General features: G+C 43.8%; 1 protein-coding gene across 5 annotated transcripts in view; it reads right to left on the minus strand.

Annotated features, from left to right (window-relative positions):
* Window positions 1-26601, minus strand: part of MARCHF8 (membrane associated ring-CH-type finger 8) — a 118264-nt gene that overhangs the window by 3918 nt on the left and 87745 nt on the right. For 3 of the 5 annotated variants that reach the window (XM_030844027.3, XM_030844021.2, XM_030844023.2), the window contains exons 3-7: window positions 19442-19492; window positions 4899-4981; window positions 3822-4667; window positions 2220-2400; window positions 100-247 (exon numbers count right to left, since the gene is read on the minus strand). In XM_030844027.3, coding sequence (XP_030699887.1) covers window positions 100-247; window positions 2220-2400; window positions 3822-4667; window positions 4899-4981; window positions 19442-19492 — 1309 coding nt within the window. The remainder of the gene's footprint in view (window positions 1-99; window positions 248-2219; window positions 2401-3821; window positions 4668-4898; window positions 4982-19441; window positions 19493-26601) is intronic. The other 2 variants (XM_030844028.3, XM_030844032.3) reach the window with 2 other exon arrangements.

Genomic DNA, 26601 nt, shown 5'->3' on the forward strand with positions numbered 1-26601 from the left:
AGGTCTGACTTGAAAATCAACCTGGAATAACACCCCAATCCTAAGACCCACTGTGCCATCCAGGATCTCCTGGGTGCACCTTTCGTTCTGAGCACATACCTGTTGCCTGCCCCTGCTTGATCTCCTCAGCAGTGCGGTCGATGAGCACGTACAAGGACCAGACCACACAGGTGATGGCAATGATGTGGAACGTCACGGAGCACATGATCTTCCTGCGCTCGCTGGCTGTCATCTGCAGCTTCTCCCACTGGAAAGACAACGCACAGAGCGTGAGGCTCAGGCTCATGGGCGTAAAGCGCTACGATGGGGTGAGAGCTTTGTTGATGGTTAAGACTGGCTTCCCTCCTCCCTCCCCCTTTCCCAAGCTAGATGAATTTCCCCAAACACTCAGAGTCGCTCCCTTTAAACCATGTGGCGTCAACCAGGTACAAGGCACTGGTGTTCTGTCCACATCCAACTTTCTAGGCGATGAAGAGAAGCTGGGATCGAGATGAGCCATGACCCACCACCAGCAATCCCCTGGCTGCTTATTCTGGCGAAGCAGGCATTCAGTGGCTTTGATACAAGACTTTATGGTTTTGGTCCTGATGAAAACAGCACATTGGCCCAAGACCCAGGTGGCACACTTTAAGTTTCCGTGACTTGCTGACTGGCATGAGTGAGGGGAAGAAGGGGGTTGATGACACCACAACACACTAGCAGATGGGTCACACTATGTCGTGAAGGTGATGGTGGAGGGCGCTCACTCTTTGATCCTCTGCTACATTGGCAGCAACACTGTGAAATCGATGCTAAGAGTTCCTGGTACAAGCAGTCTGTGCCAGTCCCATCTCCTCTAGGAGCTCATTAATTTACTCCAAATAGCCAGATTTTCTTTTTCATTTACTGGTTTCCGAATCAGAAGAAAACACATAGAGGTAGAGAAAAAGAACAAGTGTAAACACTGCATATCCTCTGCCAGCCCTGCTCACAACCTTTCCAGGTGTTTCTATGCAGGATAAACTGAAAGTAGAGCCTTCATGGACTATCTATATTGGTCAAAGTGCCATAAGACTCACTTGAAGAGTCAGCATAGAGCAGGCACCCAAAAAACAATGAGGCTTTTATGGGACAAAACAGTTTTTAAGTAGTTTGCGCCTGCCTTCCCTAGTATCCAGATTTCTTTCTGCTATGGTGTGACACAGTATCTTCATCTGGCTTCCCTCCTAAAATGTCCCCCTGATTTTCTAAGACACATTCAGTTCAAGCCTTTCACACTCCCCTGAAATGCTCACCCTACCTTTGCGGTGGCTGCTTTTCTCCAGAGACAATCTGACCTCTCTAGAGCCCTTTCACTTCCCCTCTAAATCCTACTGATTTTCCAAGAACTGCTTCAACACCAAACATTCTATGATGCTACCACCACTCTGCTTCCCCAGAGCTCCGACCCACAATGAATACTTCCTTCTCTGAATATCTGATATGAGCGATCACCATAGAAGTTAGCATTGAATCGGCATGTTGGTGCTGTTACCTGATTATGTAATTCCCCTTGCAATTTATGAGTTTTGAGATAAGAACAAACCTTTTATTCTTCCAAACAAAGCCTCTCCATATTCTGGGCACACAGACACATGGAACGGCCAGTGTTTACACAGGAGGGGAGCACCGGATGAGGCTCCTTTCAGAGGAAGCACGGACATGGGACCTGAAGAGAGCTGTGTTGCATGTAATGCCTGTGGTTCCTTTCTTTTCCCATCTGCCCCCACTTCCCATCTAGGAAACACCTGTCACAGGTATACAGAAATAAATTTACCATGTTATGCTGTTCTTTGTGCTGGAGAGAGATACTAATCTCCACTATATGGACCTAATTAGAGGCAAAGCCTGAAGAGTTAATACATACAAAGTTTAATGCTGACTAAGATGTCACAAAACAGTCTGTGGTCAAGGGCCAAATGACTGATACAGACAAGCAGGCAGTCTTAGTTTTAAGGAAAAAGAAAACATCATATGACTGAATGGACAGAAAGAGCTTCTTCCTGAGAGGAGGGACTTGGAAAACAGTACCAAAAACATGAATGTACACACCAGCCCCAACTTCTTAAAGGAGTGAACTCAAGCCAACTGTGGCTCCACCCAGTCCCAGTCCCTGGGCTCCACCCAGTCCCAGGTGCTAACTCTTCTGGGCGCTCGTCTCAGTGAAGCTAAAGTACTTCCGAGGGTGGCCTCGCACATACTTTTCTCAGAGGCTTCAGCTTGGTCTCCATGATGAACTCGTACTTGCACAGCTCACAGCAGCGTGTGTCGGAGCTCTTGATCCACTGCTGCAGGCAGGTCTGGTGCACAAAGTGGAGGCTCCCTGTGCAGTGGCAGGGTGTGATCAGAGGGCTCTCGTCATCCCCTTCACAGTGACAGATCCTGTGGCAGAAGGAAGGCCAGTCATTACAAGGAGGGCCACACAACAGGGAAGATGACGCTTCAGTGGAAGGTCAGTCCCCCCAAGGAAAACGTTCCGAAACAAACATCACAAAATGACTATAAGCACGAAAACATATGAACACAAATGAAAACAATTACTACAAACTAAAAATTTCTAGCTTACCGCACCAACATGGAAAGTCTGGGTGGCTTTTGGCAACAGAGAGGAAAAAATGATATAAGAAAATGACAAAGCAGTCATTTTGGGTAAGACTTAAGAACTTCACTAAAAAGACGAATTTAAGGAAACATCTTCCAGAACTTACATGACATTAAAATAATCAGAGGTAAAATTTCTGTGTAAAACAAAACCAGCACTCTACCTTTCAAAAATACCAGTGACTTGAAAAGATGATGAACTTTGCTTGCTAGCTATAATCACTGACCTCACCTTCACACACACAACTACATATTTCTGTCCTCTCTCAGAGAGGTAACAGAGAAATCACAGTGCTTCTCCTGGACCTGAAAAACCATTATAAGATGCTGCAATTTCATTTCTTTTGTCAGGATCACTCATAGCAATAAGTGAGAAATTTAAATCATTCATTATTTCTAAGGGTGCATGCAACAGGACGTAGCTACTAACCTCAAGGAACTTAACAGACTTTTGAGAAACAAAAAGGTCTTTTCCAGCAGCTGGAGAGCAGGTAGGGACACCTGGCCTGAAAGGAACTGGGTTCTGGCCCAGGCCAGGCTCTCGGCTGTTTGTTTCTGTGAGAGGGGTTTCTGATCCAATTGTTAAAAGAAATGATAAGAGCTGATCCTGAGGAGGGGCCACTGGGGAAAGGTTAGAATGGGGAAGGCCTAAGAGTAGCGGCAAAAGTGAATTTTGAAAGCTTTTGGAGGCCTGACAAGGATGCTGCACCCGGGAAGATAAAAGTGGAGTTAGGACCTGGGCAGAGGTGGCTGCATCCAAGTTAAAAGGAAGGAAGGAGCTGCTGAAGAGCAGCCCTTCCCCATGCACATCGTGTCGCAGGTGGAGCGAGGGGTAATAATGAGGTCGAGAGGGGAAGCCAATGCTTAATATCTAGACCATCAAGCTGGAAGACTGGAGATACTATTTTTTCTTCCGCTTTCCTTATGCAAAAGCTACTTATTTTTAGTTGAGAAGAGTCAGCTTGGCCTTTAATATGTGTAGCTTCTTCCTCTTTTATCATCTATGAAACTATCTTGGGACCCACGTCATAAAAATTGGTTTTTCAAATGATACCAATAATCTATTCTGGAGAAAACTATTAATCCATAATTGTGTACAACTGCCTATTCATTTTCCTGAAACTTCACATATTAAAGCAAGATGAGGCCACGGAGGTGTGGGGAGCAGAGAGGGCCAGAATGGTGGTTCTTGGCAAACCAACCTGCAGACATCCCCTGACGTGGACACGGGAGAGATGGGGGGGCCCTTTTCAGAGAGAGGGGAAGGACCATCCAGGTCACTGTCCTTTTCCACCGAGCAGAGGGGCGCCCGCAGGACCCTGCTCTTCGGTTTTGTGGATGTGCTGTCCTCAAAGACGTCATCATCTCCCGTTCCGTCGGAGAAGAAGCCCGCGCTCCCAGCCAGCCCGCTGGAGGACTTGGCAGGGTGTGGGCCGGCAGTGCAGCTCTCCAGCTCGTGGAACCAGTGCAGGCTGCTGGTGCTCAAGCCGTGTGACAGCGAGAACAGGTACCGGAGCAGCCGCTGGCTTCTGGACACGGCCTCGCCATCTGCCTTCTCGTCCAGAAGCAGGACGTGCGTGCCCCCCTTGCCGGCTCCCACCTCTGAGGCCGCTGAACGATTGGCGGAAAGGGATGAAACACAAGAATGTTTGGAACTGCCAAGAGGTTTGCGATTCAGTGTTCTTTTTTCTTTCTGGTGGAGCCTGTTAATACTGAGACACGGGTCTTGAGGGAGTATCAGTTTCCCTTCAGAGCAAGTCCTCTCCGCATAGTCAAAACTTTCCAAAGCATCCGGGGCCTTCTCACCCACATCATTCAGGGATTTTGAGAACTTCAGTGTTCTTCTGGCTTTGGTATTCTTAGCAGGCTTCAAGGCCTGGACCCACTCTGAGCCATGGGAATTTCTCTTTGATGCCTGCACTGTGTCTTGACAGACAACTGTCACAGTGAGCCCTTGTGTCAGAGAACTCTGGCAGGGAGGAGCTTTCAAGACAACAGCAGACTGCACGGGACTGTGGTGACAACACTCAGAAAACACTGCACTGGAACTGCATGCAGAGAACAGTGGAATAAAAGCACAGAAAGTAAAAACAATTTTAAAAGAAAATAGGCATCAAAGTGAAGAAATGAGACTTGCGTGGTACCTGGTGAGCAAACAGCACATAAAACCAGGTTGATTGTTTAGAGCAGAGGCATATGGAGAATCAAGAACCTGCAGACATGAACGCTCATTCCTGAGATGCACATGAACCACCGTAGCATGTGAAGCAGAGCATTACCTGCAGATGTCCTGATTGGAGGGCGTGACAGAAGTGCGAGAGAAGGCGGACACTGGAGCGGATGCCACTGAAGAGCCCCCAGCCTGCAACAACACACCTCCAGTCAGTTTTCAGGAAAAGCCAGGGGACTGCAAACACCACCTCCTTGTGAATGGCAATGGGTCTGCCGCTGCCCATTGCTCAGTGAATAGCACGTACTAGGTCCCTACGAGCCAAGGGAAGAACAAACCAAGCAGCACTCTTCATCCCTCAGATGAAGGTAAAGTGTAGCCAAGAAATATTTGAGACTCTGGAACAGCACCATCAACCTTCTGTATATTCAGTGGTCATTTATCTTCTAAGCATCTAAACTTAATTAGTCCATACGTAAGTCAAGAAACCAAGCACCGTAAGGTACACGCAAATGCAAAAGAAACATGAGGCACCTTCCCTGCTAGCTCTGCTTCCCCCACCCAGCACTCTTTAACCTGGTACCTGGGATCATCCTCGTTGAGGCTGGCAGAATGTGAGAGCCACTCCTCCCTCACCGCCTGGCAGTTGGTCCACGAACCTTCACTACCCTGCCAGCGCTCTTTATACAAAAGGGAGACTACCTGAGCACAGGGCCACCAACCCAGAGCTCAACCCCAGGCCCAGGAGGGGGCTGAGCACAGAATGCTCCCGAGTCCTAATCTTGGGATTGTGTATGGAGAAAATTATCAAGAACATGTAAATGTGGAAGAAAGTATAGCAAGAGGTCATGAGATAGAGCAGGGGCTCTGAGGGGTCGTGAACAAGCCAAAATTAGAGAAAAGTCTGGGAGGGTGAGGAAGTACCACGATGGGAAGAGAAGTGGAGGAGAGAAATAGGATCAGGGAGCACAGCTGGGCTGAGGATGCATGACCACTACTAGAGGGTCCCCCAGCCTCGCACTCCAGCCTCTGTGGGGCCCTTGCCAGGCCTCATCAAGACTGACTCCTGAGATTCCACGGCCCTCACAGCACCCTGTGTGTTCTTCCCCGCTTAGGACAGTTATCCTGAGGGACAACTCAAGGGCCACGGAAAGACAGTACTGTGGGTCTGTTATCAAGAGCAAGCTGACATCTCCTCCCTGCCCTCCCCAGGCCCACTCCAGTGGCCCTCAGCCCTGCTTCTTGATTCTGGAGAGCCCACCTGGCTCCACGCTTGCTCAGTGCCAACCCCAGGATGTACTCTCATCCTGGCACTCCAGCTGTGGACCACGGACTTGCATCAGCCACCAGGACAGCTCTCCCCACCTTGCCGCCTCTCCAGCGAATATACCAGCCTGGGAAGAGCCAGACAGAACTGGCACTCTGACTGAGATGTCCACTCGACGGCTACTCTTGCTGCCCAGCATGGGGACGATACATCACTGTAAACCCAGCTCAACCTAAAGAAGCTCTATCATGCTACATGTATATGCTAAAATTATGCAGCATTACTCAATGAGCGCATCTTCTGAGTCACCAAAGAATCCACATTTACTTTCTAGCTGAATGTGCACGTGAACATTGCGTATATTCTCCATAAAAGCATTGCTGGTCCAATTTCTTAAGAATCTAAAGTTTATTTGGAGCCACGAAAATGACATCCCTCCAATAACCTTGCACTACTTGGTCACGATTCTTTCTAAAACAAATTGTGTGTGTGGGGGGCGGCGGTCTCAATATTATGCTGCTATGTTCCCACTGCACGAGCTACCTCTGCTTTCTCCTGTGCCCTCCTCCAGGCAGCCACCATGGGCTCCTCTGTCTATTCTCCTGAGGTGAGCACACAGGGCCTTTACTGTTAGTCGCTGCACGGAGGCAGGCTGAGGAGAGCCACACTAATGTCCCCAGCTCCTACAGTCAGCCTGCTCTCTGATGTTCAGCCCTAGCCCCACTCTGAGATGGGGAGCCTTCTTGAACTTCTTGCTCCCTTCTTTAACTTGTGAGGGTGACCAGCAGCTCTGTTCAGCACCTGTAGGCAAGGCCACAAGCTGGTCATGGTGTAGAAAAGTAAGCGTCGTCACCACGCCTCCCCAAGTAGACCTGGGAGGAAGGGGGGACAGGAATGTAGGTTCACGTCCTTGTCCCTCACTGCTAAGAGGTCAGCTCTCCGTCCTCTAGGTTGCTGGGTCAAGCTTAGTCGCTTGGACTGAGGTACAGAAGGAAGCGCCCTCCCCACGTGAGCAAGGGAAAAGTACACTGCTCACCAAGAAGACGGGGGCGATACCTAGTTATCTCCCTCCCTGTTACGTTCTAAGGACAGGAGCCTCTTGAAACCACGCGTACTTTCCTGTATTCTGAAGTGAAGGCAAACCCTGTGAAAGGAAAGTAGGGTCGTATCTGGAGAATGAGGCCCTCCCAGGATCAGTGTCTTTGAAAGGAGGCAGGTCTCAGATGGGAAGCTGAAACCAAGACAAAATGGCCTCTCACTCCCGTTCTGAACCTCAAGTAATTCATGTGAAAACGGGAAGTCCGGGGTAACGATCACATTAGCACACACCTGTGCTGGCAAGGCTCAGTGGTAGGAGGGAGAGCCTTGGAGCAGAACAAAACCTGCACCGAGGAAGCAGCCAGACTATCCACACACTTGACATCGGTGATCCCTTCCCCATGAGTTTCCTGTCTCAGGTGTGTCACGGGGACTCACACAGAGTCGTGTCTGTACTTGCAGCAGACTGGCAGGCCTGCAGGATGGCGGCAGCCCCAAGCCCCTGCTCTGTTTGGGAAACAGGAACAGCCTCGGCATCCTCTAGCTGTGCTCCTGCCCTCACTTCATCCTCTCTGATCCCACAAAGAACATCACGAGACACTTTCAGCAGGTAATATCCAAGCCTCAACAGGCCTCCCAATAACAGAGCAAAAGTCTCCCTTCTTCTTAGATCATGAGGTTACAAGGAAAATTTTAAAATCTACTTACTGTTGTTTTACATACATATAAACCAACAAATGCCTTATCCCGGCTCTTTCTCCGTAAGAGCGAGAAAATGAGCAAGATTCATGGGGCCATCACAGTCCCCGTAGAGGTTCCTTCTGTCACCCGCTAAAGAGGAGCGCATGCTGAGAGTTCAGGACCAGTCCCCGCACAGAATGATCATCAAAGCACAGCGACAGCAACTTTAAAGAGCTTAACTTGTTGCTGGTATCAGGCCGAGTAAAATCTGTCAACCTACCAAGGAGGATTTAAAAGACTGGCCTGATCAACAATGGCAACAACAAAATGAAGCCAAGAGCTGCAAACACAGTTCCAGGGTCCAACCAGGGAGGTCAAGACAAGTCAAGGGGCTGGCAGTCCCCTCTCAGCGGCTCGGGCCAACAGCTCCCCAGCTCCTCCTGAGAGCAGGGGGCAGGGTGACATTCAGGAGGCTGTGCTGGCTCAAGGGAAAAGGAGACTGACTCTATGCCCCCCGCACAAAGCCAGAGAGTACCCTCTCCCCTCCACGAGGATCAGACCACACAGGACTCCACAGTTACTGACAAAAGGAGTAAATGTTCATAACGAGAAAATTCATATGTGTTGAGAAAACTTAAGTCCTCTGTTCCTGAAGTTCTTTGTTGGTTCTCAAACAAGAGACCTTCCTCCGGTCATGAAAAAGAATGTAAAGCAATCTCATTACAAAAAAATTTTCATAAAAATCCCCTCTTTTTAAGATGTTGTCATCAATTATGTCAAAACAAACCTCTGGATTCTGTCTAGGCCTAAATTCCAGTTGCTTTTATTTCTTAGGAATGACATGTTTGTTCTGCTGTCCTCAAGTCACTTAATGGTTGCCTTTCCTATCAACCCACTGTTTTAAATGATTTTATCAAGACTGCCAAAAACATATAAGGAATAGAAAACTTTCCATGTATCCCTGGTAGAAGCTGGCATGCTCCCACCTCTGTTTCCCTTTAAGAGAACTTACTGCCATTGGGAGGCCTGCCATAACAGACTCACCAAGCAGAGTTCTCAGTCTGTGGCAGGAACTTACCAATTTGACACTGGAGGGGACTTCCTCCCTGCAGGACACCAGCTGTACCTTCCATAACCCTACCCTTCCCCGCCTGCTTTTTGCTTCACTTCCTTCCCTTGCTCCCTCCACTACGTTACTTTCCAACCTCCCTCTCAGCCACTTCCTCCTCCTCCTCTATTGCGAAACCCCACTGGGCCCTTTTTCATTTACCAGCAAAGCTACATTTAAAACATTTTGCTCCCTAACAAGAGTGAATCAGCCCATCTGATCTTCATCAACACGTATGGGGCCACAAGAAATGGTCTGGTTGGGCTTGTTTGCTTTTAAGCCAGAAGGAACTTGAGGAAGGACTAGAGAAGGAGGGCAAGATGCAAAGAGGGCTCGTGTTTACAACGGACTTCAAATTAGATTTATCAAATCAATGACTTAGTCAAAAAATGGGAAAGGAAATACAGATGGCTCTTAAAGCATCAGAAGATGCTTGACCTCTCTCACAACAAGAAATACAAATTAAAGCTCCAATGAGAAATACCATCATCATCAACAACAAAGCATCTAAAAAAAATCAAACACCCATGTTGGCAAAAGTATGGGGTAACAAGCATGCTTACACATCGCTGGTGGGAAAGCAACCTGGTAAACCTCCCTCCTAAGATGGCAATTTTGTTGAGAATTACAAATGCACGTGCACTTTGTCCCAGCAACTCTTTTAAGAATTCATCCTCACACATATGCAGGAAGAGGTTTGTACAAAACTGTTTGTGGGAGCAAAGGGTTGGCATAACTTCATTGCCCGTGGGCTCGTATCTGATTGAGTTAATACTGGTACAATGATAGAAAGGAACGTGGGCAATCATTAGCAGAAGGGAAAGCTCATTATGTGCAGTAAGGGGTATATGGAGGGAGCAGGCAGAGAGTAGAGCCACACCATGCATGCTGGCACGTGCAGACTATCTGTCAGTAGCTCCCAAGAGTGGTTTCCTGTGAAACACAGAAGGAGAGCAGGGACCCCGGGCAGGAGGGACACAGACTTTTCATGAAGACCCTTTCCAACCTTATACCACTTAACCAAGAACAGGTATTTCCTAAATACAAATTTATTTTTAAAGTAACATGAGACTGAAAGTCTAAGAAGTACAATAAAACTGCACAACCAACTGTAATGATTTTCCAATTCTGGAAAAACTGGTAAAGAATTTGATTTCATGGGTCATGACCTACATTTTTAACAATGAAATAAAATAGATGTCAAAGTGCATCTGACATGATGATTAAGTCTTTGGGGGAATTTTTTCTTTCAGTTGTGTGTGTCAATGAGCTGAGTTTCAATGTAAACACTATTTCTTACAAAGGATTATGGTCAACATAATTTGAAAGTCATTGCACTACTGTATTTCTACCAAAAAAACGTAACAAACAAAAATATCAAAATAAGTAAAAGAAAAAGAAGATGGCTAAATCAAGAAAGCATGTTAGGGACTTCCCTGGTGGTCCAGTGGTTAAGACTTCTCCTCCAATGCAGGGGTTGAGGGTTCGATCCCTGGTCAGGGAGCTAAGATTCCACATGCCTCGCCACCAAAAAAATCCCAAAACATAAAACAGAAACAATATTGTAACAAATTCAATAAAGACTTTAAAAATAGTCCACATCAAAAAAAAATCTTAAAAAAAAAGAAAGCATGTTACATTGTCAGCACAGAGATTTTGAAAGTGAAGGGCTCTGACAGCTATCAAGAGAGAGGTTTTTCCTCTATAAAGATGGCATTTGCCACCTGTATTAGATTTTTATTACCATGTTAACGAATTACCACAAACTTAGTGGCTCAAAACCACAAATGTATCATGCGACAGACAGCGTGATAGGACCCTCTGCTCAGGGTCTCCCTTCTTTGTGGAGGCTCTGGGGAAGAATGCACTTCCACGTTCATTCAGGTTGCTGGCAGAAGGCAGTTCCTAGCAGGTTTAGGACTGAGGACCTGTTTACTTGCTGGTTGTCAGCCAGGGGATGCCTGCATTCCCCATCCATCCCTCCCCACCTTCAAGTCCACTCTTGCTTCCAATCTCTGCCACCAGCCAGAGAAAGCTCTCTGTCTTTAAAAGCTCATGTGATTCCATTAATACAATGATCTCATCAGCAATGTCTCATCATAGTGACAGGCTCTGGGCATCAGGGTGGGACATCTTTGGGGGGCCATTTTAGAAATTCTGCTTACCTTTACTTTCTGCTCAGGAGGTTACTAAATGCTACCGCTCCTGTCCCCAAACCAAGAGAGAGTGATTGGGTCCTTACTGCTGCTCAGCAGGCCTGACTTCATATAATAAAGCCAAATAGAGTCTCACTTGGTGTTTAGACACTGCAATGTACAGACTGAGACTGTGTTTCAGCAAACCTTCTGCTTAGTGCAGAATTTCCTCTGTGAAAAGAAATGCTTCATTAAGAGAGAATCTGATTTCTAAAAATAAACACCCAGTTGTATTCATCTTCCAAATGATCTACAATTAAAGAGGAGAGGCCAGTTCTGTGGCTGCTCTGATACACACATGTTGACTCCTGATGAAGGGCTGGGCCAAGAACAAGCTTTCACAATAGCAAATAATTGAAACTGACCGCTAAAAAAGTCAATATAAAATACGTACAATACAGAATTCATGGAGGAGAGTGTACAATAAAAACTACTGAATTCTAAAATGATTTCCATTATAAATGACTCTCAGCTTTGTCTAGCAAGTAGCACTAACACTGAATTCTTTTCTTCGGTGCCCTTTTAGAGAGAGTTGGAATTATGTGAATAATAATATGCCCCCAGCATAAGGAGGGGCCTATGTCATAGCACTGCTACAGGGAAGACAACAGCTGAAGGGACTTTCTCATGGCTCATCTTACAAAGCAGGTCTTTAAGCTACTGTTGGGAATATTGCAAACATAACTTGTTTTCAATAAATTACATTGAAGACAATGATTTCTGAGCAAAGATGGCTTCACATTCCCAGAAACTATAAGTGTAACCATATAAAGGCCCCCAAACCACCAGAAATACCATGGTGAAAGGGCTGGGTTTCTGAGTTATTTAGTAATCAAAAGGACCCTTTTACTGCTACAGACTTCTTTTAAATATTTAATTTTTTAAAATAAATTTTTTTTAATAAATTTATGTTATTTATTTCTTGGTTGCATTGGGTCTTCATTGCTGCGTGTGGGCTTTCTCTACTTGCGGCGAGCGGGGGCTACTCTTCGCTGCGTTGCATGGGCTTCTCATTGCGGTGGCTTCTCTTGTTGCGGAGCGCAGGCTCTAGGTACACAGGCTCAGTAGTTGTGGCGCATGGGCTTAGCTGCTCCGTGGCATGTGGGATCCTCCCAGACCAGGGCTCGAACCCGTGTCCCCTGTATGGGCAGGTGGATTCTTAACTACTGCGCCACCAGGGAAGTCCCTAAATATTTAACTTTTCAAATATAACTGAAATGCCTTTTTTTTTTTTTTTTGTGGTACGCGGGCCTCTCACTGTTGTGGCCTCTCTCATTGCAGAGCACAGGCTCCAGATGCGCAGGCTCAGCGGCCATGGTTCACGGGTCCAGCCGCTCCGCGGCATGTGGGATCCTCCCGGACCGGGGCACGAACCCGTGTCCCCTGCATCGGCAGGCGGACTCTCAACCACTGCGCCACCAGGGAAGCCCTGAAATGCATTTTTATTTCCAATCATTCTTTGAGAAAATTCTGAGGTGGTAGCAAAAGCACTGTTTTTGACTCCAAAGTCCTCAGTCTGTGTGTGTTCCTGGGTCACTCCACTAAGCACACCACCTCCCAAGAGCACACCACTTGGAGCAGGAATTTAACCATTTAAAAATCAGGTCAATAATCCACAGGGCTACTATGAGGAGCAAATAAAGTCAGAGATGCAGAAATGTGACACACACCATTCTTGGAATGTGTCCACTGCGTAGAAGGCTTCCAGGTGGACTACTACTGCTTGATGGTCTACAGAGTAAACTTGCAGGTATATCTGTGATGAAATGCCCCCATTCCAACAGAGGCAACCACTGTCCACTCACTGGGATGAGAAAAGTTTCTGCCGAGGCTACTCACCTGGCGGGTGAACCTTTGGCCTGGGAGAATGCGACTGACAAGGAACACAGGAGACAAGAAAGATGACCCCAAACTTAATGTTAAGGCTCTTCCTCTAAAGCCAAATGTGTTAGGTGACAAATGAAATCAGTTATCTCTTTAAGCACACGCCCTCCCCGACCCACAATCTAAAAGAATATTCAGGGACCTGCTTGAAACCCCTTTGCTGGCCCCAACGCCCCAAGCCCAGCCTCCCTCTCTGCTCTGCGACTCAGCATTGGTCACCGAGCACTCCACAACCTCTTGCTCCTCCTGGGGATGCTGCCACACCCCACCCAGCACAACTGGCTGTTCCTCAGGTTTCTCCTCAAAAAGGGCTTTTCACCCCTATTATTCATTGTCCTTGTACTCTGTTCATTTCTTTCCTGGCACTTGTCAAGGTTTATAAAAAGATGTTACTGGAACAATATGTTCACCAAAAAGCTGCTGCTGTTCAGCCTTGCACAGTGCCTAGCACACAGGAGGTGTTCAATGAACACTTGGTGACTAAATAAAACAAGGACACTCTGGAGTAACTGTGTCTCTTTTAATATGTCTAAAACAGAGGTTCTCAAATTTGTTGGTCTCAGGACCCCTTAACACGCTAAAAAAACGGAGGCCCCCAAAGAGCTTCATTCTTATGTTTATGTGGGTTACATCAACCAAATATTAGAAGTTTTTAAAACACAAGACCACCAGCACACATTCCATTAGTGTCAGAGAGAAGATGCCATCTTGCATGCCACTCAGTCTCTGGAAATTCCACTGTACACCTGTGAGAGAATGAGAGTAATAAAAGCAAATAATGTCTTCGTATTATTATGAAACCGGGTTTAACCTTCTCCCTCTCCCTGCCAGGAGATGCAAAAGCAAACTGAAAACTGCTGGTCTAGAGTTTCAGCCAAAAATTAAACTGTAACCAGTCAGAAGGCTAAAAAAAAAGAAAAGAAAATACGGTCAATCAATCTTTATAAGAGGGGAGCCAAACAGCAAGACACTGACCATGGAGCTCCATCAGGACCCAGAGTGAAGCTATGTGGTGCTCATGACACACGTGAAGCAGGCTGTTACCACTTGATGCCATTCAACTCCACCAATTCATTCTCCTTGTTTCTACTGCATGAAAATAAGTATCTTGTCTTTGGGATAGTTGTTTTCTTCAGTATAAATTAAGAAAGGCACATTCGCCTTATACTTAACCCATAGGTCTGAGTAACCTAAGTCTGTCACTGGTTAACTCTGTATTCAGAAACAGAGAGAAGCAGGCCTTGGTCTTGACAATCACACCAAGGTGTGTGGCCAGCAAGCCACCATCCTAAGGCTGTATTTACATCTGACATGTGACATTCTGCTGTATCTCATTCCTACCTAACGGCAACATTAACTAGAAAATATTCAAGAGCTCCAGGAGAGTCAATGCTCAAATTCATTGAGATTTGCTTGCCAAACAACAGAACAGCAATAATTTTAAGTGCTCGTTAAACATGTCCAATCTGACTTCTACCCAGGAATACTTGATTAACCAGAGGCAGGCACATAATGTTCATGGTATCTGAATAAAATTATGCAGAGCTCTAAAATATTCTGCCAGGTACCAGTCTTCAGCAACTGCTGGAGCTTAGTGAACCTGCTTGGCTGCAGGGAGGAGGGCACCCATGCTCCAGGCTTCATGATGGATGTCTAGCCTGCCACTGCCATCTCCCTGTGGTAAGTGCTGCCAATCATGAACTTGTTCAAGAAATTGTGTCACCTGGACCAAATCCAATTCCCCGGGTTGAATAAGAATGCTTCCCTCAGCATTCTCAGTAAACTAACGCCATGTCTGTGTGCTGCCCTTTCCCGTACATAAGGCTCCCTTGAGAGGTATCAGCAGAGGCTCAAGAAAGCCCAGCCCCCTCAGTGAACCTGGCCTAGGCCAATTCCTTTTATCTTAAAAAATTCTATTCGGACAGAGTGAGTTTAAGCCGCCTCAGGGAATTCTAACCTTCCTCTAAAGGGTTTTAGGTCAAAGTACAGTGGTCCTCACTGGAATGGTCCCAACCAACACAGCCCCAGGGTTTACAGGTACCTTGCAACTGGGTGGCCATGACAGCCATCACTCCCAGTGACCAAGGCTGCAAATACCTGCCTTTCATCTTTACCTAAAGAACTGGATTTCCCAAGAAGGTGACAAACCAGTTTTCTACTACAGTTTAACCCCATTCTGGCCAGCTCCTTTTTACCTTTTATGTCCTGCTTTAAGTATCCCCTCCTCAGCCATACCTTCTCCGAGCAGCCCTTTTAACTTCGGTCCCTCATAATTCTGTACCTTAGCCCCTTTTCTTTCACCTTCATAATAATTCTGTCTGCGGGTATTTTATGGCACTCTACTTATTCCTCTCTTCTCTGTTTAGTTCAGCATTCAAAGCATAATGTCTTGCACACAGTTAAGTGTTGGACAAAATCTGAACTCATGCAATACTCCTAAACGCTGCACTGGGCCTCCTTGTATACGTTACAACTGAGGATACTTTATGCCGAGCGATGAGACAGCTTGCAGCTGGTGGGCAGTGGTGGTACAACACCCCTGGACAGGGAGTCACGTCATCTCACCCTAACATGGCAGGCCTTCCAGGAGCAGCCTCCGTGATCACCCAAGTCCCCCGAAGGCTGTGTCAGTATCTCGCTGCATTCCCCCCACCAGCCCGTGTTCCAAGTCACCCTGGGAGTGAAGGCCACCTGTCAGCCAGGGGCTGAACATCACTCCTACAGCAGAGACCCTACCTCTAGCCCTTCCCCTCTCTGCACCACACAGCCTCCCAAATCCCCTTGTCTGTCAGAGCTCTAGTTCACAAAGGGCAGAATCAGGACCAGTGGTGGGTGATAGAATAAGAGTTTAGGCAACACATCGAAAGAATATTTTGTACTAGTTTTTTAACAGGAGCATAATGCAGACTGCAGGTGACTGACTAATGTGAGCACAAACTAGCCTGAAATCCAGCTAGAGGCTGAGCTGGCAGGAAAAGTCTCTTGACAAGACAGCAGAGATCTCAGGTAGCATAAAACATGTCCATGGTCTGAACTTTCTTTGTATCTTCCATCTCAAGGGTATGAAGCATCTGCTTAAGTATGTTTGCTACACTGAAGATAAGAGTTTTACATATCTTGGCCTAAAAGTAGCTTCAAACAACAGGTCCATTTTATAAATACAAGGAAGAACTGCATTCTCAAAAACTAGTTATCTTGGGCTTCCCTGGTGGCGCAGTGGTTGAGAGTCCGCCTGCCGCTGCAGGGGACACGGGTTTGTGCCCCGGTCCAGGAAGATCCCACATGCCGCGAAGCGGCTGGGCCCGTGAGCCATGGCCGCTGAGGCTGCGCGTCCGGAGCCTGTGCTCCGCAACGGGAGAGGCCACAACAGTGAGAGGACCGCGTACCGCAAAACAAAACAAAAAAAACTAGTTATCTTGCACAGCAGTCCTGCCCTCTGTTCTGCAGCCCCATTTAACTGGTTCATGCCTAACATACTTAATTAAGGAGGCTCACATTTTACAACAAAATTTCATGCTGAGGGGATCACTGGCAAGTTAGTGGTGTGAGCACACAAGACTCCCCACTCCTGAGGTTTTCTTTTGATCCCAGTTAAGTGTGCAGGAACTCCTGCTGTGGAAATGCAATAGACCCAAATCTTCTTTCTGCTCTGAAAGCTTTGAGGCTTTCACAGTACCCCTGTTTCTAAGAGTGTGGAAGTGTGGAGCTAAAACTTCTTTTTCAGAAAATTCCAACCCTGCCTACAGGAAAGCTCCATGTCAGCGGCCTTGTTTGTTTTGCTCATCATTTTATGCTAGCACCTAGAGCTCAGTGCCTGGCACAGAGAACACACAATAAAAATGTGTGCAAGAAGGAAAAAAGGAAAAAAGCCAGAGTTTTGATTAGACTTCTTAATTTTCACCCCCAGGTGATATTTATCTTAAAGCATATACAGGCATACTTCAGAGATATTGTGAGTTCAGTTCCAGAGCATTGCAATAAAGCAAGTATCGCAATAAAGCCAGTCACACAAATTTTCTGGTTTCCCAGTGCACATAAAAGTTATGTTTACACTATACTGTACTCCATTAACTTTGAAGTAACATTATAACTAAAAAAGAAAGTACATACCTTAATTTAAAAATACTGTTAAAAAATGCTGACCATCATCTGAGGCTTCAGCAAGTCGTATAGTACCATCAAAGATCACTGATCACAGATCACCATAACAAATATAATAATACTAATGAAAAAGTTTGAAATATTTAGTGAATTACCAAAACATGACACAGTGACAAGAAGAGAGCAAATGCTGTTGGAAAAATGGTGCCGACAGGCTTGCTCAATGCAAGGTTGCCACAAACCTTCAGTTTGTAAAAAGCGCAATATTTGAAAAGTACAATAAAGTGAAATGCAATGAAACGAAGTCTGCCTATGGTTCTGTCTTTGATCAGGAACGACATAATAATAGCTACCATCAAGGACTATCCTGACCCAATCAACCTAAGATCACCAGGGTTCAACCAAGTTTGACAAGAGTCAGTTTACTGACTCATTGCAATGAGGAAGCTGTTCCATGGCTCCTTGCCAACATTATCCCTAAGTCTCAGAGCAAGCCTGAAGGTTGTATAATTACCCTAATTTTACTCATCAAGAAATTAAAGTTCAGAGGAGTAGCCTTCCTCAAAGTCACATGGCTAGAAACCCTTGTCCACCTAACCCTCTAACACCCTCACAGAGCAACTCAGAAGGCCCATGCTCCAGGCCTGTGACAAGCCCAACAAATGTTCCTCTAGACATTGTAAGCCATGAGTTTACAAACTTTTTTAACTATAGTAGGAAACTTTCCTTCAAATAAAATCTTACTAAAACCATAAACAAACAAGAAACATGTATCTGAGGCACAGGATAATAACATCTTTCAGAACTGCTCTTAGCCATTGGAGCAAGGCAATGAGTGCTACTGTGTGCTTTTAAAATGTTTAATTCAACTTAACCAGACAGGCCATTTAGATCTATGCCTTCTTACTTTTCTCTATGCTTATATGTTGGACAGCTCCTTCAAAAAGTAGTAGGGCAAAACTGGCCACTTTACTCAGACAGTAATGATCTACCACTACACAGTTCTATAGCTCCAGCATTCCTGGCTGAAGGAACAGCAAAAGAAAAGAAAAGGAGGTTGGAACAGCAGACAGTATTTGGTGAAAGGTAGTTATATGAGGTGGCTGAAGCTACCCTCCACTGGTCTGGGGGAAGGTCAGGTCAGCAATGAACCAAGAAGCACTCTGTAAATGGCCTTTAGGCACACTAAGCACTGTGGACTTTTCTTTTCATGCAAAATTCAGTGGCAGAATGACATGATTAGATCACAAGTATGCCTAAGAACAGATGATTAATGTCTTAAAGGACTTTCTACATTCTACTTTTAATTCAAAAGTATACTATAGAGTGATATGAATAAAAAACATTTGGCATATAATGTCACTGTTTATTTTAGAGAAATTAAGAGGCCTGAGACAGCAGAATAGGTTTTGCCACACTATTCAGATCTTCCTGTCAGGATCTGACACAGACATGATGCGAGAGAAAATCCATCTTTGCAAGGAACCTTCATAGACACACCTGTATGGACAACGGGTTGGCTAGAGCCCGTGTCTAGGCTGAGAGATGAGCAGTGCATGGGAGCAAGCTCACGGCATGGGAGACACCGTCTGCTGGCTCCGGGGTCACCCCTAGCATCTGATGTGCTCCCGGCAGGCTACTCAAGTGACTACCCCACAGGTGTATCAGGTGCTGTTGGCTGCCGATTCACCCCTCTGCCCTCCTTTTCCTAGCCACGTTCCAGCTGGCGGGGGTCTTATGATCCAGTTCTGGCCAGTGAGATGTAAGCAGAAGTCAGGCAGCTGAGGGGCACTTCTGGGAAAGCTTTTGCCTTCCTGTTGAAAAGGGTCACTCTCAGCTGACAGACCACAGCCAGGGTGCCTGGAGGTCCAGCTCCCACCTTGAGATCAAACATGAGGATGACAACGTGCCAAGGAAGGTGGCACAAAGAAAGCGGAAGGAGCCTAGATCCCCGGCAACATCTGTGAGCACTGCGTCAGCCCTGAACCATCCACCTCCAGACATCTTGTCATCAGAACAACAGAAATCTATAGTTATTTAAGTCAGTAGAGTTGGTTTTTTATTACCATCAGGCAAATGCATTCCTAATTGAGGTGACAGATTCTCTGGTGACTCTCTGAGATTTCTTTTACCTGAAAGTAAACAATTTCTACTGGAAGAAATGGGGTTTTCTCCTATCAGTCACTCCCCCCAACACAAATCTAGAATTGCCTCACTAGAAAAATATAACTGCTATATACCTCACATGGTCCCAGAGCGGATTAAAGTAATGAACTGATAACTTTATGTCTTTAAAAGAGAAAAGTGTAAACACATGCCAGGTATAAGAATATAAAAACCCCAAGCTACAAAAATAACATATTTCAGTAGCACTCTACCTTAGAAATGTTACTTGAATGACTCATGGAATGTCCCAAAGTCTTCTCATGCTGCAAAAAACCAAACAGGTGTTAAGTATCAAGCTTTGATTAAAATGGGCAAACAAGTAATTGAACATAACAATCCTACTAACAAATCATTCCCTCAACTACAATTTGCTGTGCACAAACTATTATGCACCAGGCCAGCTATGAGATACTGGAGAATTTGGCAAAGATGAATAAAACAATAGTCCTTGCCCTAAAGGAATTTATTAACAAGAAAAGAACAGGAATTTGGAACTAACTGTAAAAATAAGACGGCAGTAGTAAGTATCTTAAGAAGCATTCAAGTGTAGGTTCAGAAGCAAGAAGCTGTGTGTTCAGTTGTATCCCATGTGGTCCATGCGATGAGGAGCTGCTATAAGATGTGGAAGGGGAAAGCAGGACAGATGACCTCACCCAGGCTGTCTGGCTGCAAAGTGCTAGGTACTCTGCAGGGATACTGCACAGCTCACACCTACTCCCTCAAGCCTGTTTGTCCTCCTGGGTTAGAGAAATCTGAGAGTCCTGCTAGCCTCCTCCGTCTCACACTCCTCCACCTTCAAGTCACAAAGTCTTAAAAACAAATTCTTCCTCCCTAATGTCTCTCAATCTCAAATCCCATCTCCATTTCTATTGTCAATGCCTTCATTTATGTTCTCTTCATTTCTTCCTGTAATTCTACCTGTTCTTTCTGCTTTTAAATTGACCTCCCTGATACACAATTGTTACAGACTGAATTGTTAACCTCCCATCCCCAATTTATATGTTGAAGTCCTAACTCCCATTACTCACAATGCCACTACATTTGGAGGTGGGAATCTTTAACATTGTAACTATGTTACAATGAGGCCATTAAAGCTGGGCCCTAATCCAATATGAATGGTGTCCTTAGAAGAAGAGGAAATTAGGACACAGATATACACAGAAGATGCAGGGAGAAGATACCACCTATCTACACATTAAGCAAAAGGGTCCACAGGAAAAACCTGCTGACACCTTGTTCTTGGACTTCTAGCCTCTAGAACTGTGAGGAAATAAATTCCTGTTGTTTAAACCACCCAGTCTGTGTCTGTGGTACTTCGCTATGGTAGCCCTAGCAAACGAATACAATAATATTCCACACTATAAACTTCTAAAAAAAGCAAATGTTCCAAATGTAAATCTGATTTTTAAAAATAATAAAGTAACCTTCCCTGAATCCACTCAGCCTTGCTCTAAATCAAATGAGTTAAATAAAAAAACTATTACAAATGGAAGAGATGATCTTAACGTGTATTTTTTAAATTATCTATTCTCGTTTTCAGTTCACACGCCATGCAATAACCATGGTGAAGATCAGAGAAGGCTGAGATGTAGGTAAAATTCTTTGATCAGAAGGAAGTACAAAGGAACTGGTGGCTCATTTAAAAGCTCCTTTGAGGAACAGCTGATTCCATTCCACCAAGGCTCTCCTTAAAGAAAGCTGGCCACCAAGAAAATTTTGACTTTCTCCTTCCTCTCAATCCACCAAATCACAGACTGCCTTGACTTCTGTACACTTGGCTCCTGAACACTTGATATGACTAAAATGATGATGAAGAAGTGTTTCAAGACCTCCCAAGTAGCCTGCAGTCAGCACGTGTTTTGGCAATGTTGTCTTTATAGCAATGTGTTTGTGTAATTTTGGGAATAATTTTATTAAATTCTCCCTTACTTTATAAATCTGAGCAGGAATAGGAGTTCAAGTCTCTTAAATGTAATACAGTACAGACAGTGCTATTAAGTGTTTAGTCTCACAGAATGTTTCTTGGTCTTTCTTAAGTTCGTCAATTAGATAGTTATAAAGGAAAAGAAATAAGTATAAAGTGTGTTCAAGGTGTTGGTAATATATCACCAAAATCTACCTCTCTGGGAAATGAGTCCCTCTGTCCACAGAAAAAGTAAATTTATAATCATTCAAGTTTCATTCATGAGTCAAGAACGTACTAGGGACAAACATAGGCACTGCTGGGAATCCAACTTAAAGGCTCATCTGCTGGTGATTTACTAGTAAATTTTAATTTAGTCTACTAAATTAAAACAAAGATACCATATGCTTTGGATGATTTGTACAGAAAACCAATTATAATCACTATCAAATTACCTGCTACCTTACAAGAAATGGCCATAACACGGTCTGGAAATCTACAGAAAAGTTCTGAGCAGCAATAATTCACGTCCTAGACCTTCTGACATTCATTATTCCGTAAAGAATGGTACTGAGTTAGGGAGAAGCCTAGCTGTTAAGCTAGGTAACATTATAAATCCAGACTGAGATCTAAAGGTTGCTCTTTACTTTATGAACTTGAGAAATAAATTTAATGATGTAAAGCCTTTATTCTGTCTTCCTTGTTAGAATAATTCAATATTTTACCTGGTAAAATCAAACAGCCAGCCCCAGAAGATACAGATGTTTTAAAGGCTGAAAGCTGTCAATATTTGGTATTGCTTCTCCACTACTTGGTAGGAAAGTAACAATTCAGTTTCAAAAGATCATATTTTTGGGTTTTTTTTCCTTAAACACTGCTACACTTATTTGGACTTACTGAAAGGAAGCAAATCCCAGGACTCATTCAAGTCAGTTTCTCATTCATTCCATACTTATTTACTATGCAACTGCCATATACAAACAACTGTTATCAGTCACAGAATACCGACAAAAATAAATCTAATTCCTAGGCCTGTGCCAATGTTAACATTACCACAGAAGTGCCTTGAAACAGTGTTTCAATGAGGAATGTACATCTAGGGAAAAGGTGAATGACATAAAAAAAGCACATACGTAAATTACATCAGGTAGAGTGGGTGACACCATTCTCTCCTACAGTCAGAATGTCAAGTTTCCCAATGAGAAGAAGGAAAGTTTGCCAAACATCAATGTTGAGAACTGGAACGAGGCATAACAAAGAGAAAAAGAGTTCCAATCCAGTTCAAGCTGAAATTAAGCTTCAATGCCTAAGTGATAAAAACCCTGGCAAATTATCTTCACACAGTCTCTAATACGTTCCGTCACTGCTCAGTGGGTCCCACCATCCTGTAACCCTGGGAGAGACGAGAGCCTCACTGCACCCTCCCTTCCTCAGAGGGCATGGAGATGTCACACTGCTATACCATACACCTCCCTCCCTGTCTGGCTCTCATCTCCACATCTCTTTATGGACTCTTTTTGTCTACATTAAACAAGAAGCCTCCTCAGAACACAGCTCCATGCCCTCTTCTCACTTGTTGTCTCCCTTAGACCAGTCCTTCTGAAAATTTGTGCACTTGAATTACTTACGGACTTGCTAAAATGCAGATTGTTAGGTCTGAGGAAGGTTGAGACTCTGTGTTTCTTATAAGCTCCCAGGTAACTCCCATGCTGCTGGTCCCCAGGCCACACTTTAAGATGCAAGTCTGATTCTAAATCCCAGGCCAGAATAATCCATAAAGGCTATGACTCATTTTTTATAAAGCAAATCATGACTACTGAAAAGGTAAATTTCTGTGCAAAAGATGGCAGTGAGCTCACAATTGAGTTAATACAAATAAGTCAGTCAGGGAACAGATTGATAAATAGATTGGAAAAAACTGAGTTAAGGTGTGAGAAAGGAAAGTTTTGTTAATGTAAAAAGTTACCAAATCACAAAGATAAAGAGAAGCTCTGTTGAAAAATATGGGACATTTCACAATTTAATCAGTCCTGTAAATGATTTTGCAAGTCCATATGTGACTCCAATAAAATGTACCTTGCGGGTAGAGCCAAGATGCAGAGCCTACTGAGACCAAACATGCCCTGGAAAAAGCCAAGAATTAACAAGAAGACAATGAGGTGAGGTGTCTAAGCAAGTTTTGGGGACTCTGTATAAAGTAGTCAAACAAAAGAACTTCATGTGGGAGTCTCCCTGAAACTCTGAACATGACCAGTCATTACACACACACACACACCAACTTATGTGTAACAGACATGGGTAACTGTCTACTCAATATCCATCACCACCAACAGAACTCCAACTTTATTCTGAGCAGCAGCAGACCCAACCAAAAGTTCTCACTTTCTCACACTATTTTGCAACGAAGGGTAAATATCTAAGAAAGTTCTCTCTAAAGGTATTACCCTTGAGGGTTTCTGGGAAAACATTTTCCTTTCCTGAAACTGCTATTCCTTTCTCCAGCATTCCTCCTGCCCTCAGCCACCCTGGAATATATATGCCATGCCAGGAGGAACAGCAGTACCTTTGGTCTCAGGACTCCTTCACAACATAAAAAATTACCGAGGACTCCAAAAACCTTTTGTTTATGTGAGTTATATCTATTGATATTTACCATATTAGAAATTAAAATGGACAATTTAAAAAATATGAATCTCTTAATTTATTTAGAATTAACAATAAACCAAATTAAAATAAATAACATTTCTATGAAAAACTATTTTTCCAAACAAACAACTAAAGTGAGCAGAGTAGCATGTTTTTACATTTTTATGAATCTTGTTATTGTCTAATTAATAGAAGACAGCTGGATTCTCATATCTGCTTGTGCATTCAATCTCCTCTGATATGCTGTTTTGACTGAAGTAAATGAAGACTATTTGGCTTTATACAGTTACGTAGTTGGAAAAGGAATATGTATTTTAATAACCATGAAACAATTTTGGATATTATTCTTTGTACTACACAAAAACTCAACAGTTACCTGGCATTTAGATTCTGAAATGATATTAATGAACTTTTTTTTGTGTGTGTGTGGTATGCGGGCCTCTCACTGTTGTGGTCTCTCCCGTTGCTGAGCACAGGCTCTGGACGCGCAGGCTCGGCGGCCATGGCTCACGGGCCCAGCCGCTCCGCGGCATGTGGGATCTTCCCGGATCGGGGCACGAACCCGTGTCCCCTGCATCGGCAGGCAGACTCTCAACCACTGCGCCACCAGGGAAGCCCAATGAACTTTTAATACTCCATTAAAATCAACTGCCCCATCTTTCTTTGAAACAATCTCTTAACCATGCCTGACTTTATAACATCACACCTTGGCCATTTAGAGATTATTGGCTCACTGAATTATGCAAATCTCCAAGACTGACATATTTTATTATGCAATATCAAAAACCCACACACTCATTAATATGACCATCAATTGCATCAGAAGAATCTTTAATTATTGAAAAGCTACTAAGCTCACAGTGATGGATACAAGTTTTCTGATATTCTAATTTTTGCTTAGAAACCTCAAATTTGGCAACAAAAACTGTTGCTTGCTTTCCTTAAAGTGAAAGACTGGCTCATTAATTCAATTTAGAGAAAATGTTTGCCAAATACCCAAGTCAAAATAACTATAGTTTGACTGTTATTCTTTCAAGTGAAAATTATATTCCATTAAAAAATGTAACTAGTTCAGGCAGCAACTCAATCATACAAGTGCTTTGCTCTGCACTTTGGTATGCAGTAGAAATTATTTATACCAGAGATGCAAAGAAGGAATCACACATGACCTCTAATGAGGAGAATAGTCAATTAAAACTGGTACACATGTTAGAATCAGCAGAAAAGGACATCAAAATACTATTATAACTGTTTTCCAAATGTTCAAAAAGTTAAAGAGATTTAAGATATAAAAAACAATCAAATCAAAACTTCCAAAGATAAGCAAACACTGAAAATGCTATACAAAGATATATAGTTATTAACACCATAGATAAAACAAAAAGGAATTCTTAGAAAGCATTTGATAGGAGGAAAAAGAGAAGAAAGAGGGAGTGGGGTAAGAATACATGATTTCTCTATCATTTTTTACAACTATTTATGAATGTACAGTTATAATATAAAAGTTTAGCTATATACACATACAGGTGTATGTATTTATGTGTGTGTATGTGAACTGTACAGTTTAAACACCCTAATTAAAAGTCAGAGATTTTCAGACTGAATAAAAAAGCAAGACATAACTACATGCTGCCTACAAGAAAAACACTGTAAATACGTAAATACAAACAGGTTAAAAATAAAGGATGGGACACCAGTAACAAGATGACACTAATAACAAGATGATAGAGGTGCTGAGATCTGATGGAGACTTTAAGCAGCCATTATAAATATACTCAAACGAGCAATCACAACACTCTTGAAGTAAAATGGACTCAATAGCAGAGAGATGACAGAATAAAAGAATCAAGAACTTGATAGAAAAAGTATTCAATTTAATCAACAGAGAGGAAAAAAGATTTTTTAAAAAATATGAACAGATCTCAGGGATCTGTGAAGCAAAACAGTCTAACAGTCCTATCAGTAGAATCCAAAAAGTAAAGAAGAATTACAGTGCTGAAAAATATTTGGAGAAATACTTGCTACAATTTTCCCAAGTTTGGAGAAAGACATACACCTACAGATTAAAGAAGGTGAATGAACTCAAAAAAGGATAAACTAAAAGAAATCCATGCCCATGATATCATAATCAAATTGCTCAATTTGGGAAATAAAAGTACAAGAAAATCTAAAGTTTAATATTTTACTTTTCTGCAAAAGGGGAATATTAGAAAGTCCTAATATTTGCTTTCAACTAGACACCTTTGCCCTGATTTTCCCAGCCTTGCCCTTCAGTAAGATTGGTTCCCACTCCCAGCTCTAGGAGTGGGTGCTGACTGGCCTAAAACAATCACTGTTGACAAGAGATTGCCTATCTTTCACCACTTAAATCCATTTGGTCAATTTCCACATTAGGGTCTGTTACTTGCAACTCTCCAGGTCCTGGTGCCAAATTCTGTTACAGTTAAGTTGCTATCCATTTATTTGTTTCTCATCAATGGCATAGGCTGGTAACTAATGCCAGTCTTTTGGTCTAGCCACTGTCTGAGCTAGGAGGGAATTTCTGTTTCCTAGCAACATTCTGCCCCTACTCCTTGCCACAGTGAATGGCTGAAGGCCAGGATAACATTAATTCCTTTAGGACAGTCAGAGCCATCTCTTAGAGCTATCCTATTCACACCACATGATCCTATCCTATTCAAATATCCTGGGAGGGAAAACTGGGATCTGCTTGGAATGGAGAGAACTTTGGCTCTCTACTATATTTGCCTTGATTTGTTTACCTCTGATAAATTATTTTCCATTGGGAATTTGGTTTTATGGTCTCATCATCTTTATAACCTC

This window comes from Globicephala melas, chromosome 16 (genome assembly GCF_963455315.2).
Source record: "Globicephala melas chromosome 16, mGloMel1.2, whole genome shotgun sequence".
In the NCBI taxonomy this organism is placed as follows: domain Eukaryota; kingdom Metazoa; phylum Chordata; class Mammalia; order Artiodactyla; family Delphinidae; genus Globicephala; species Globicephala melas.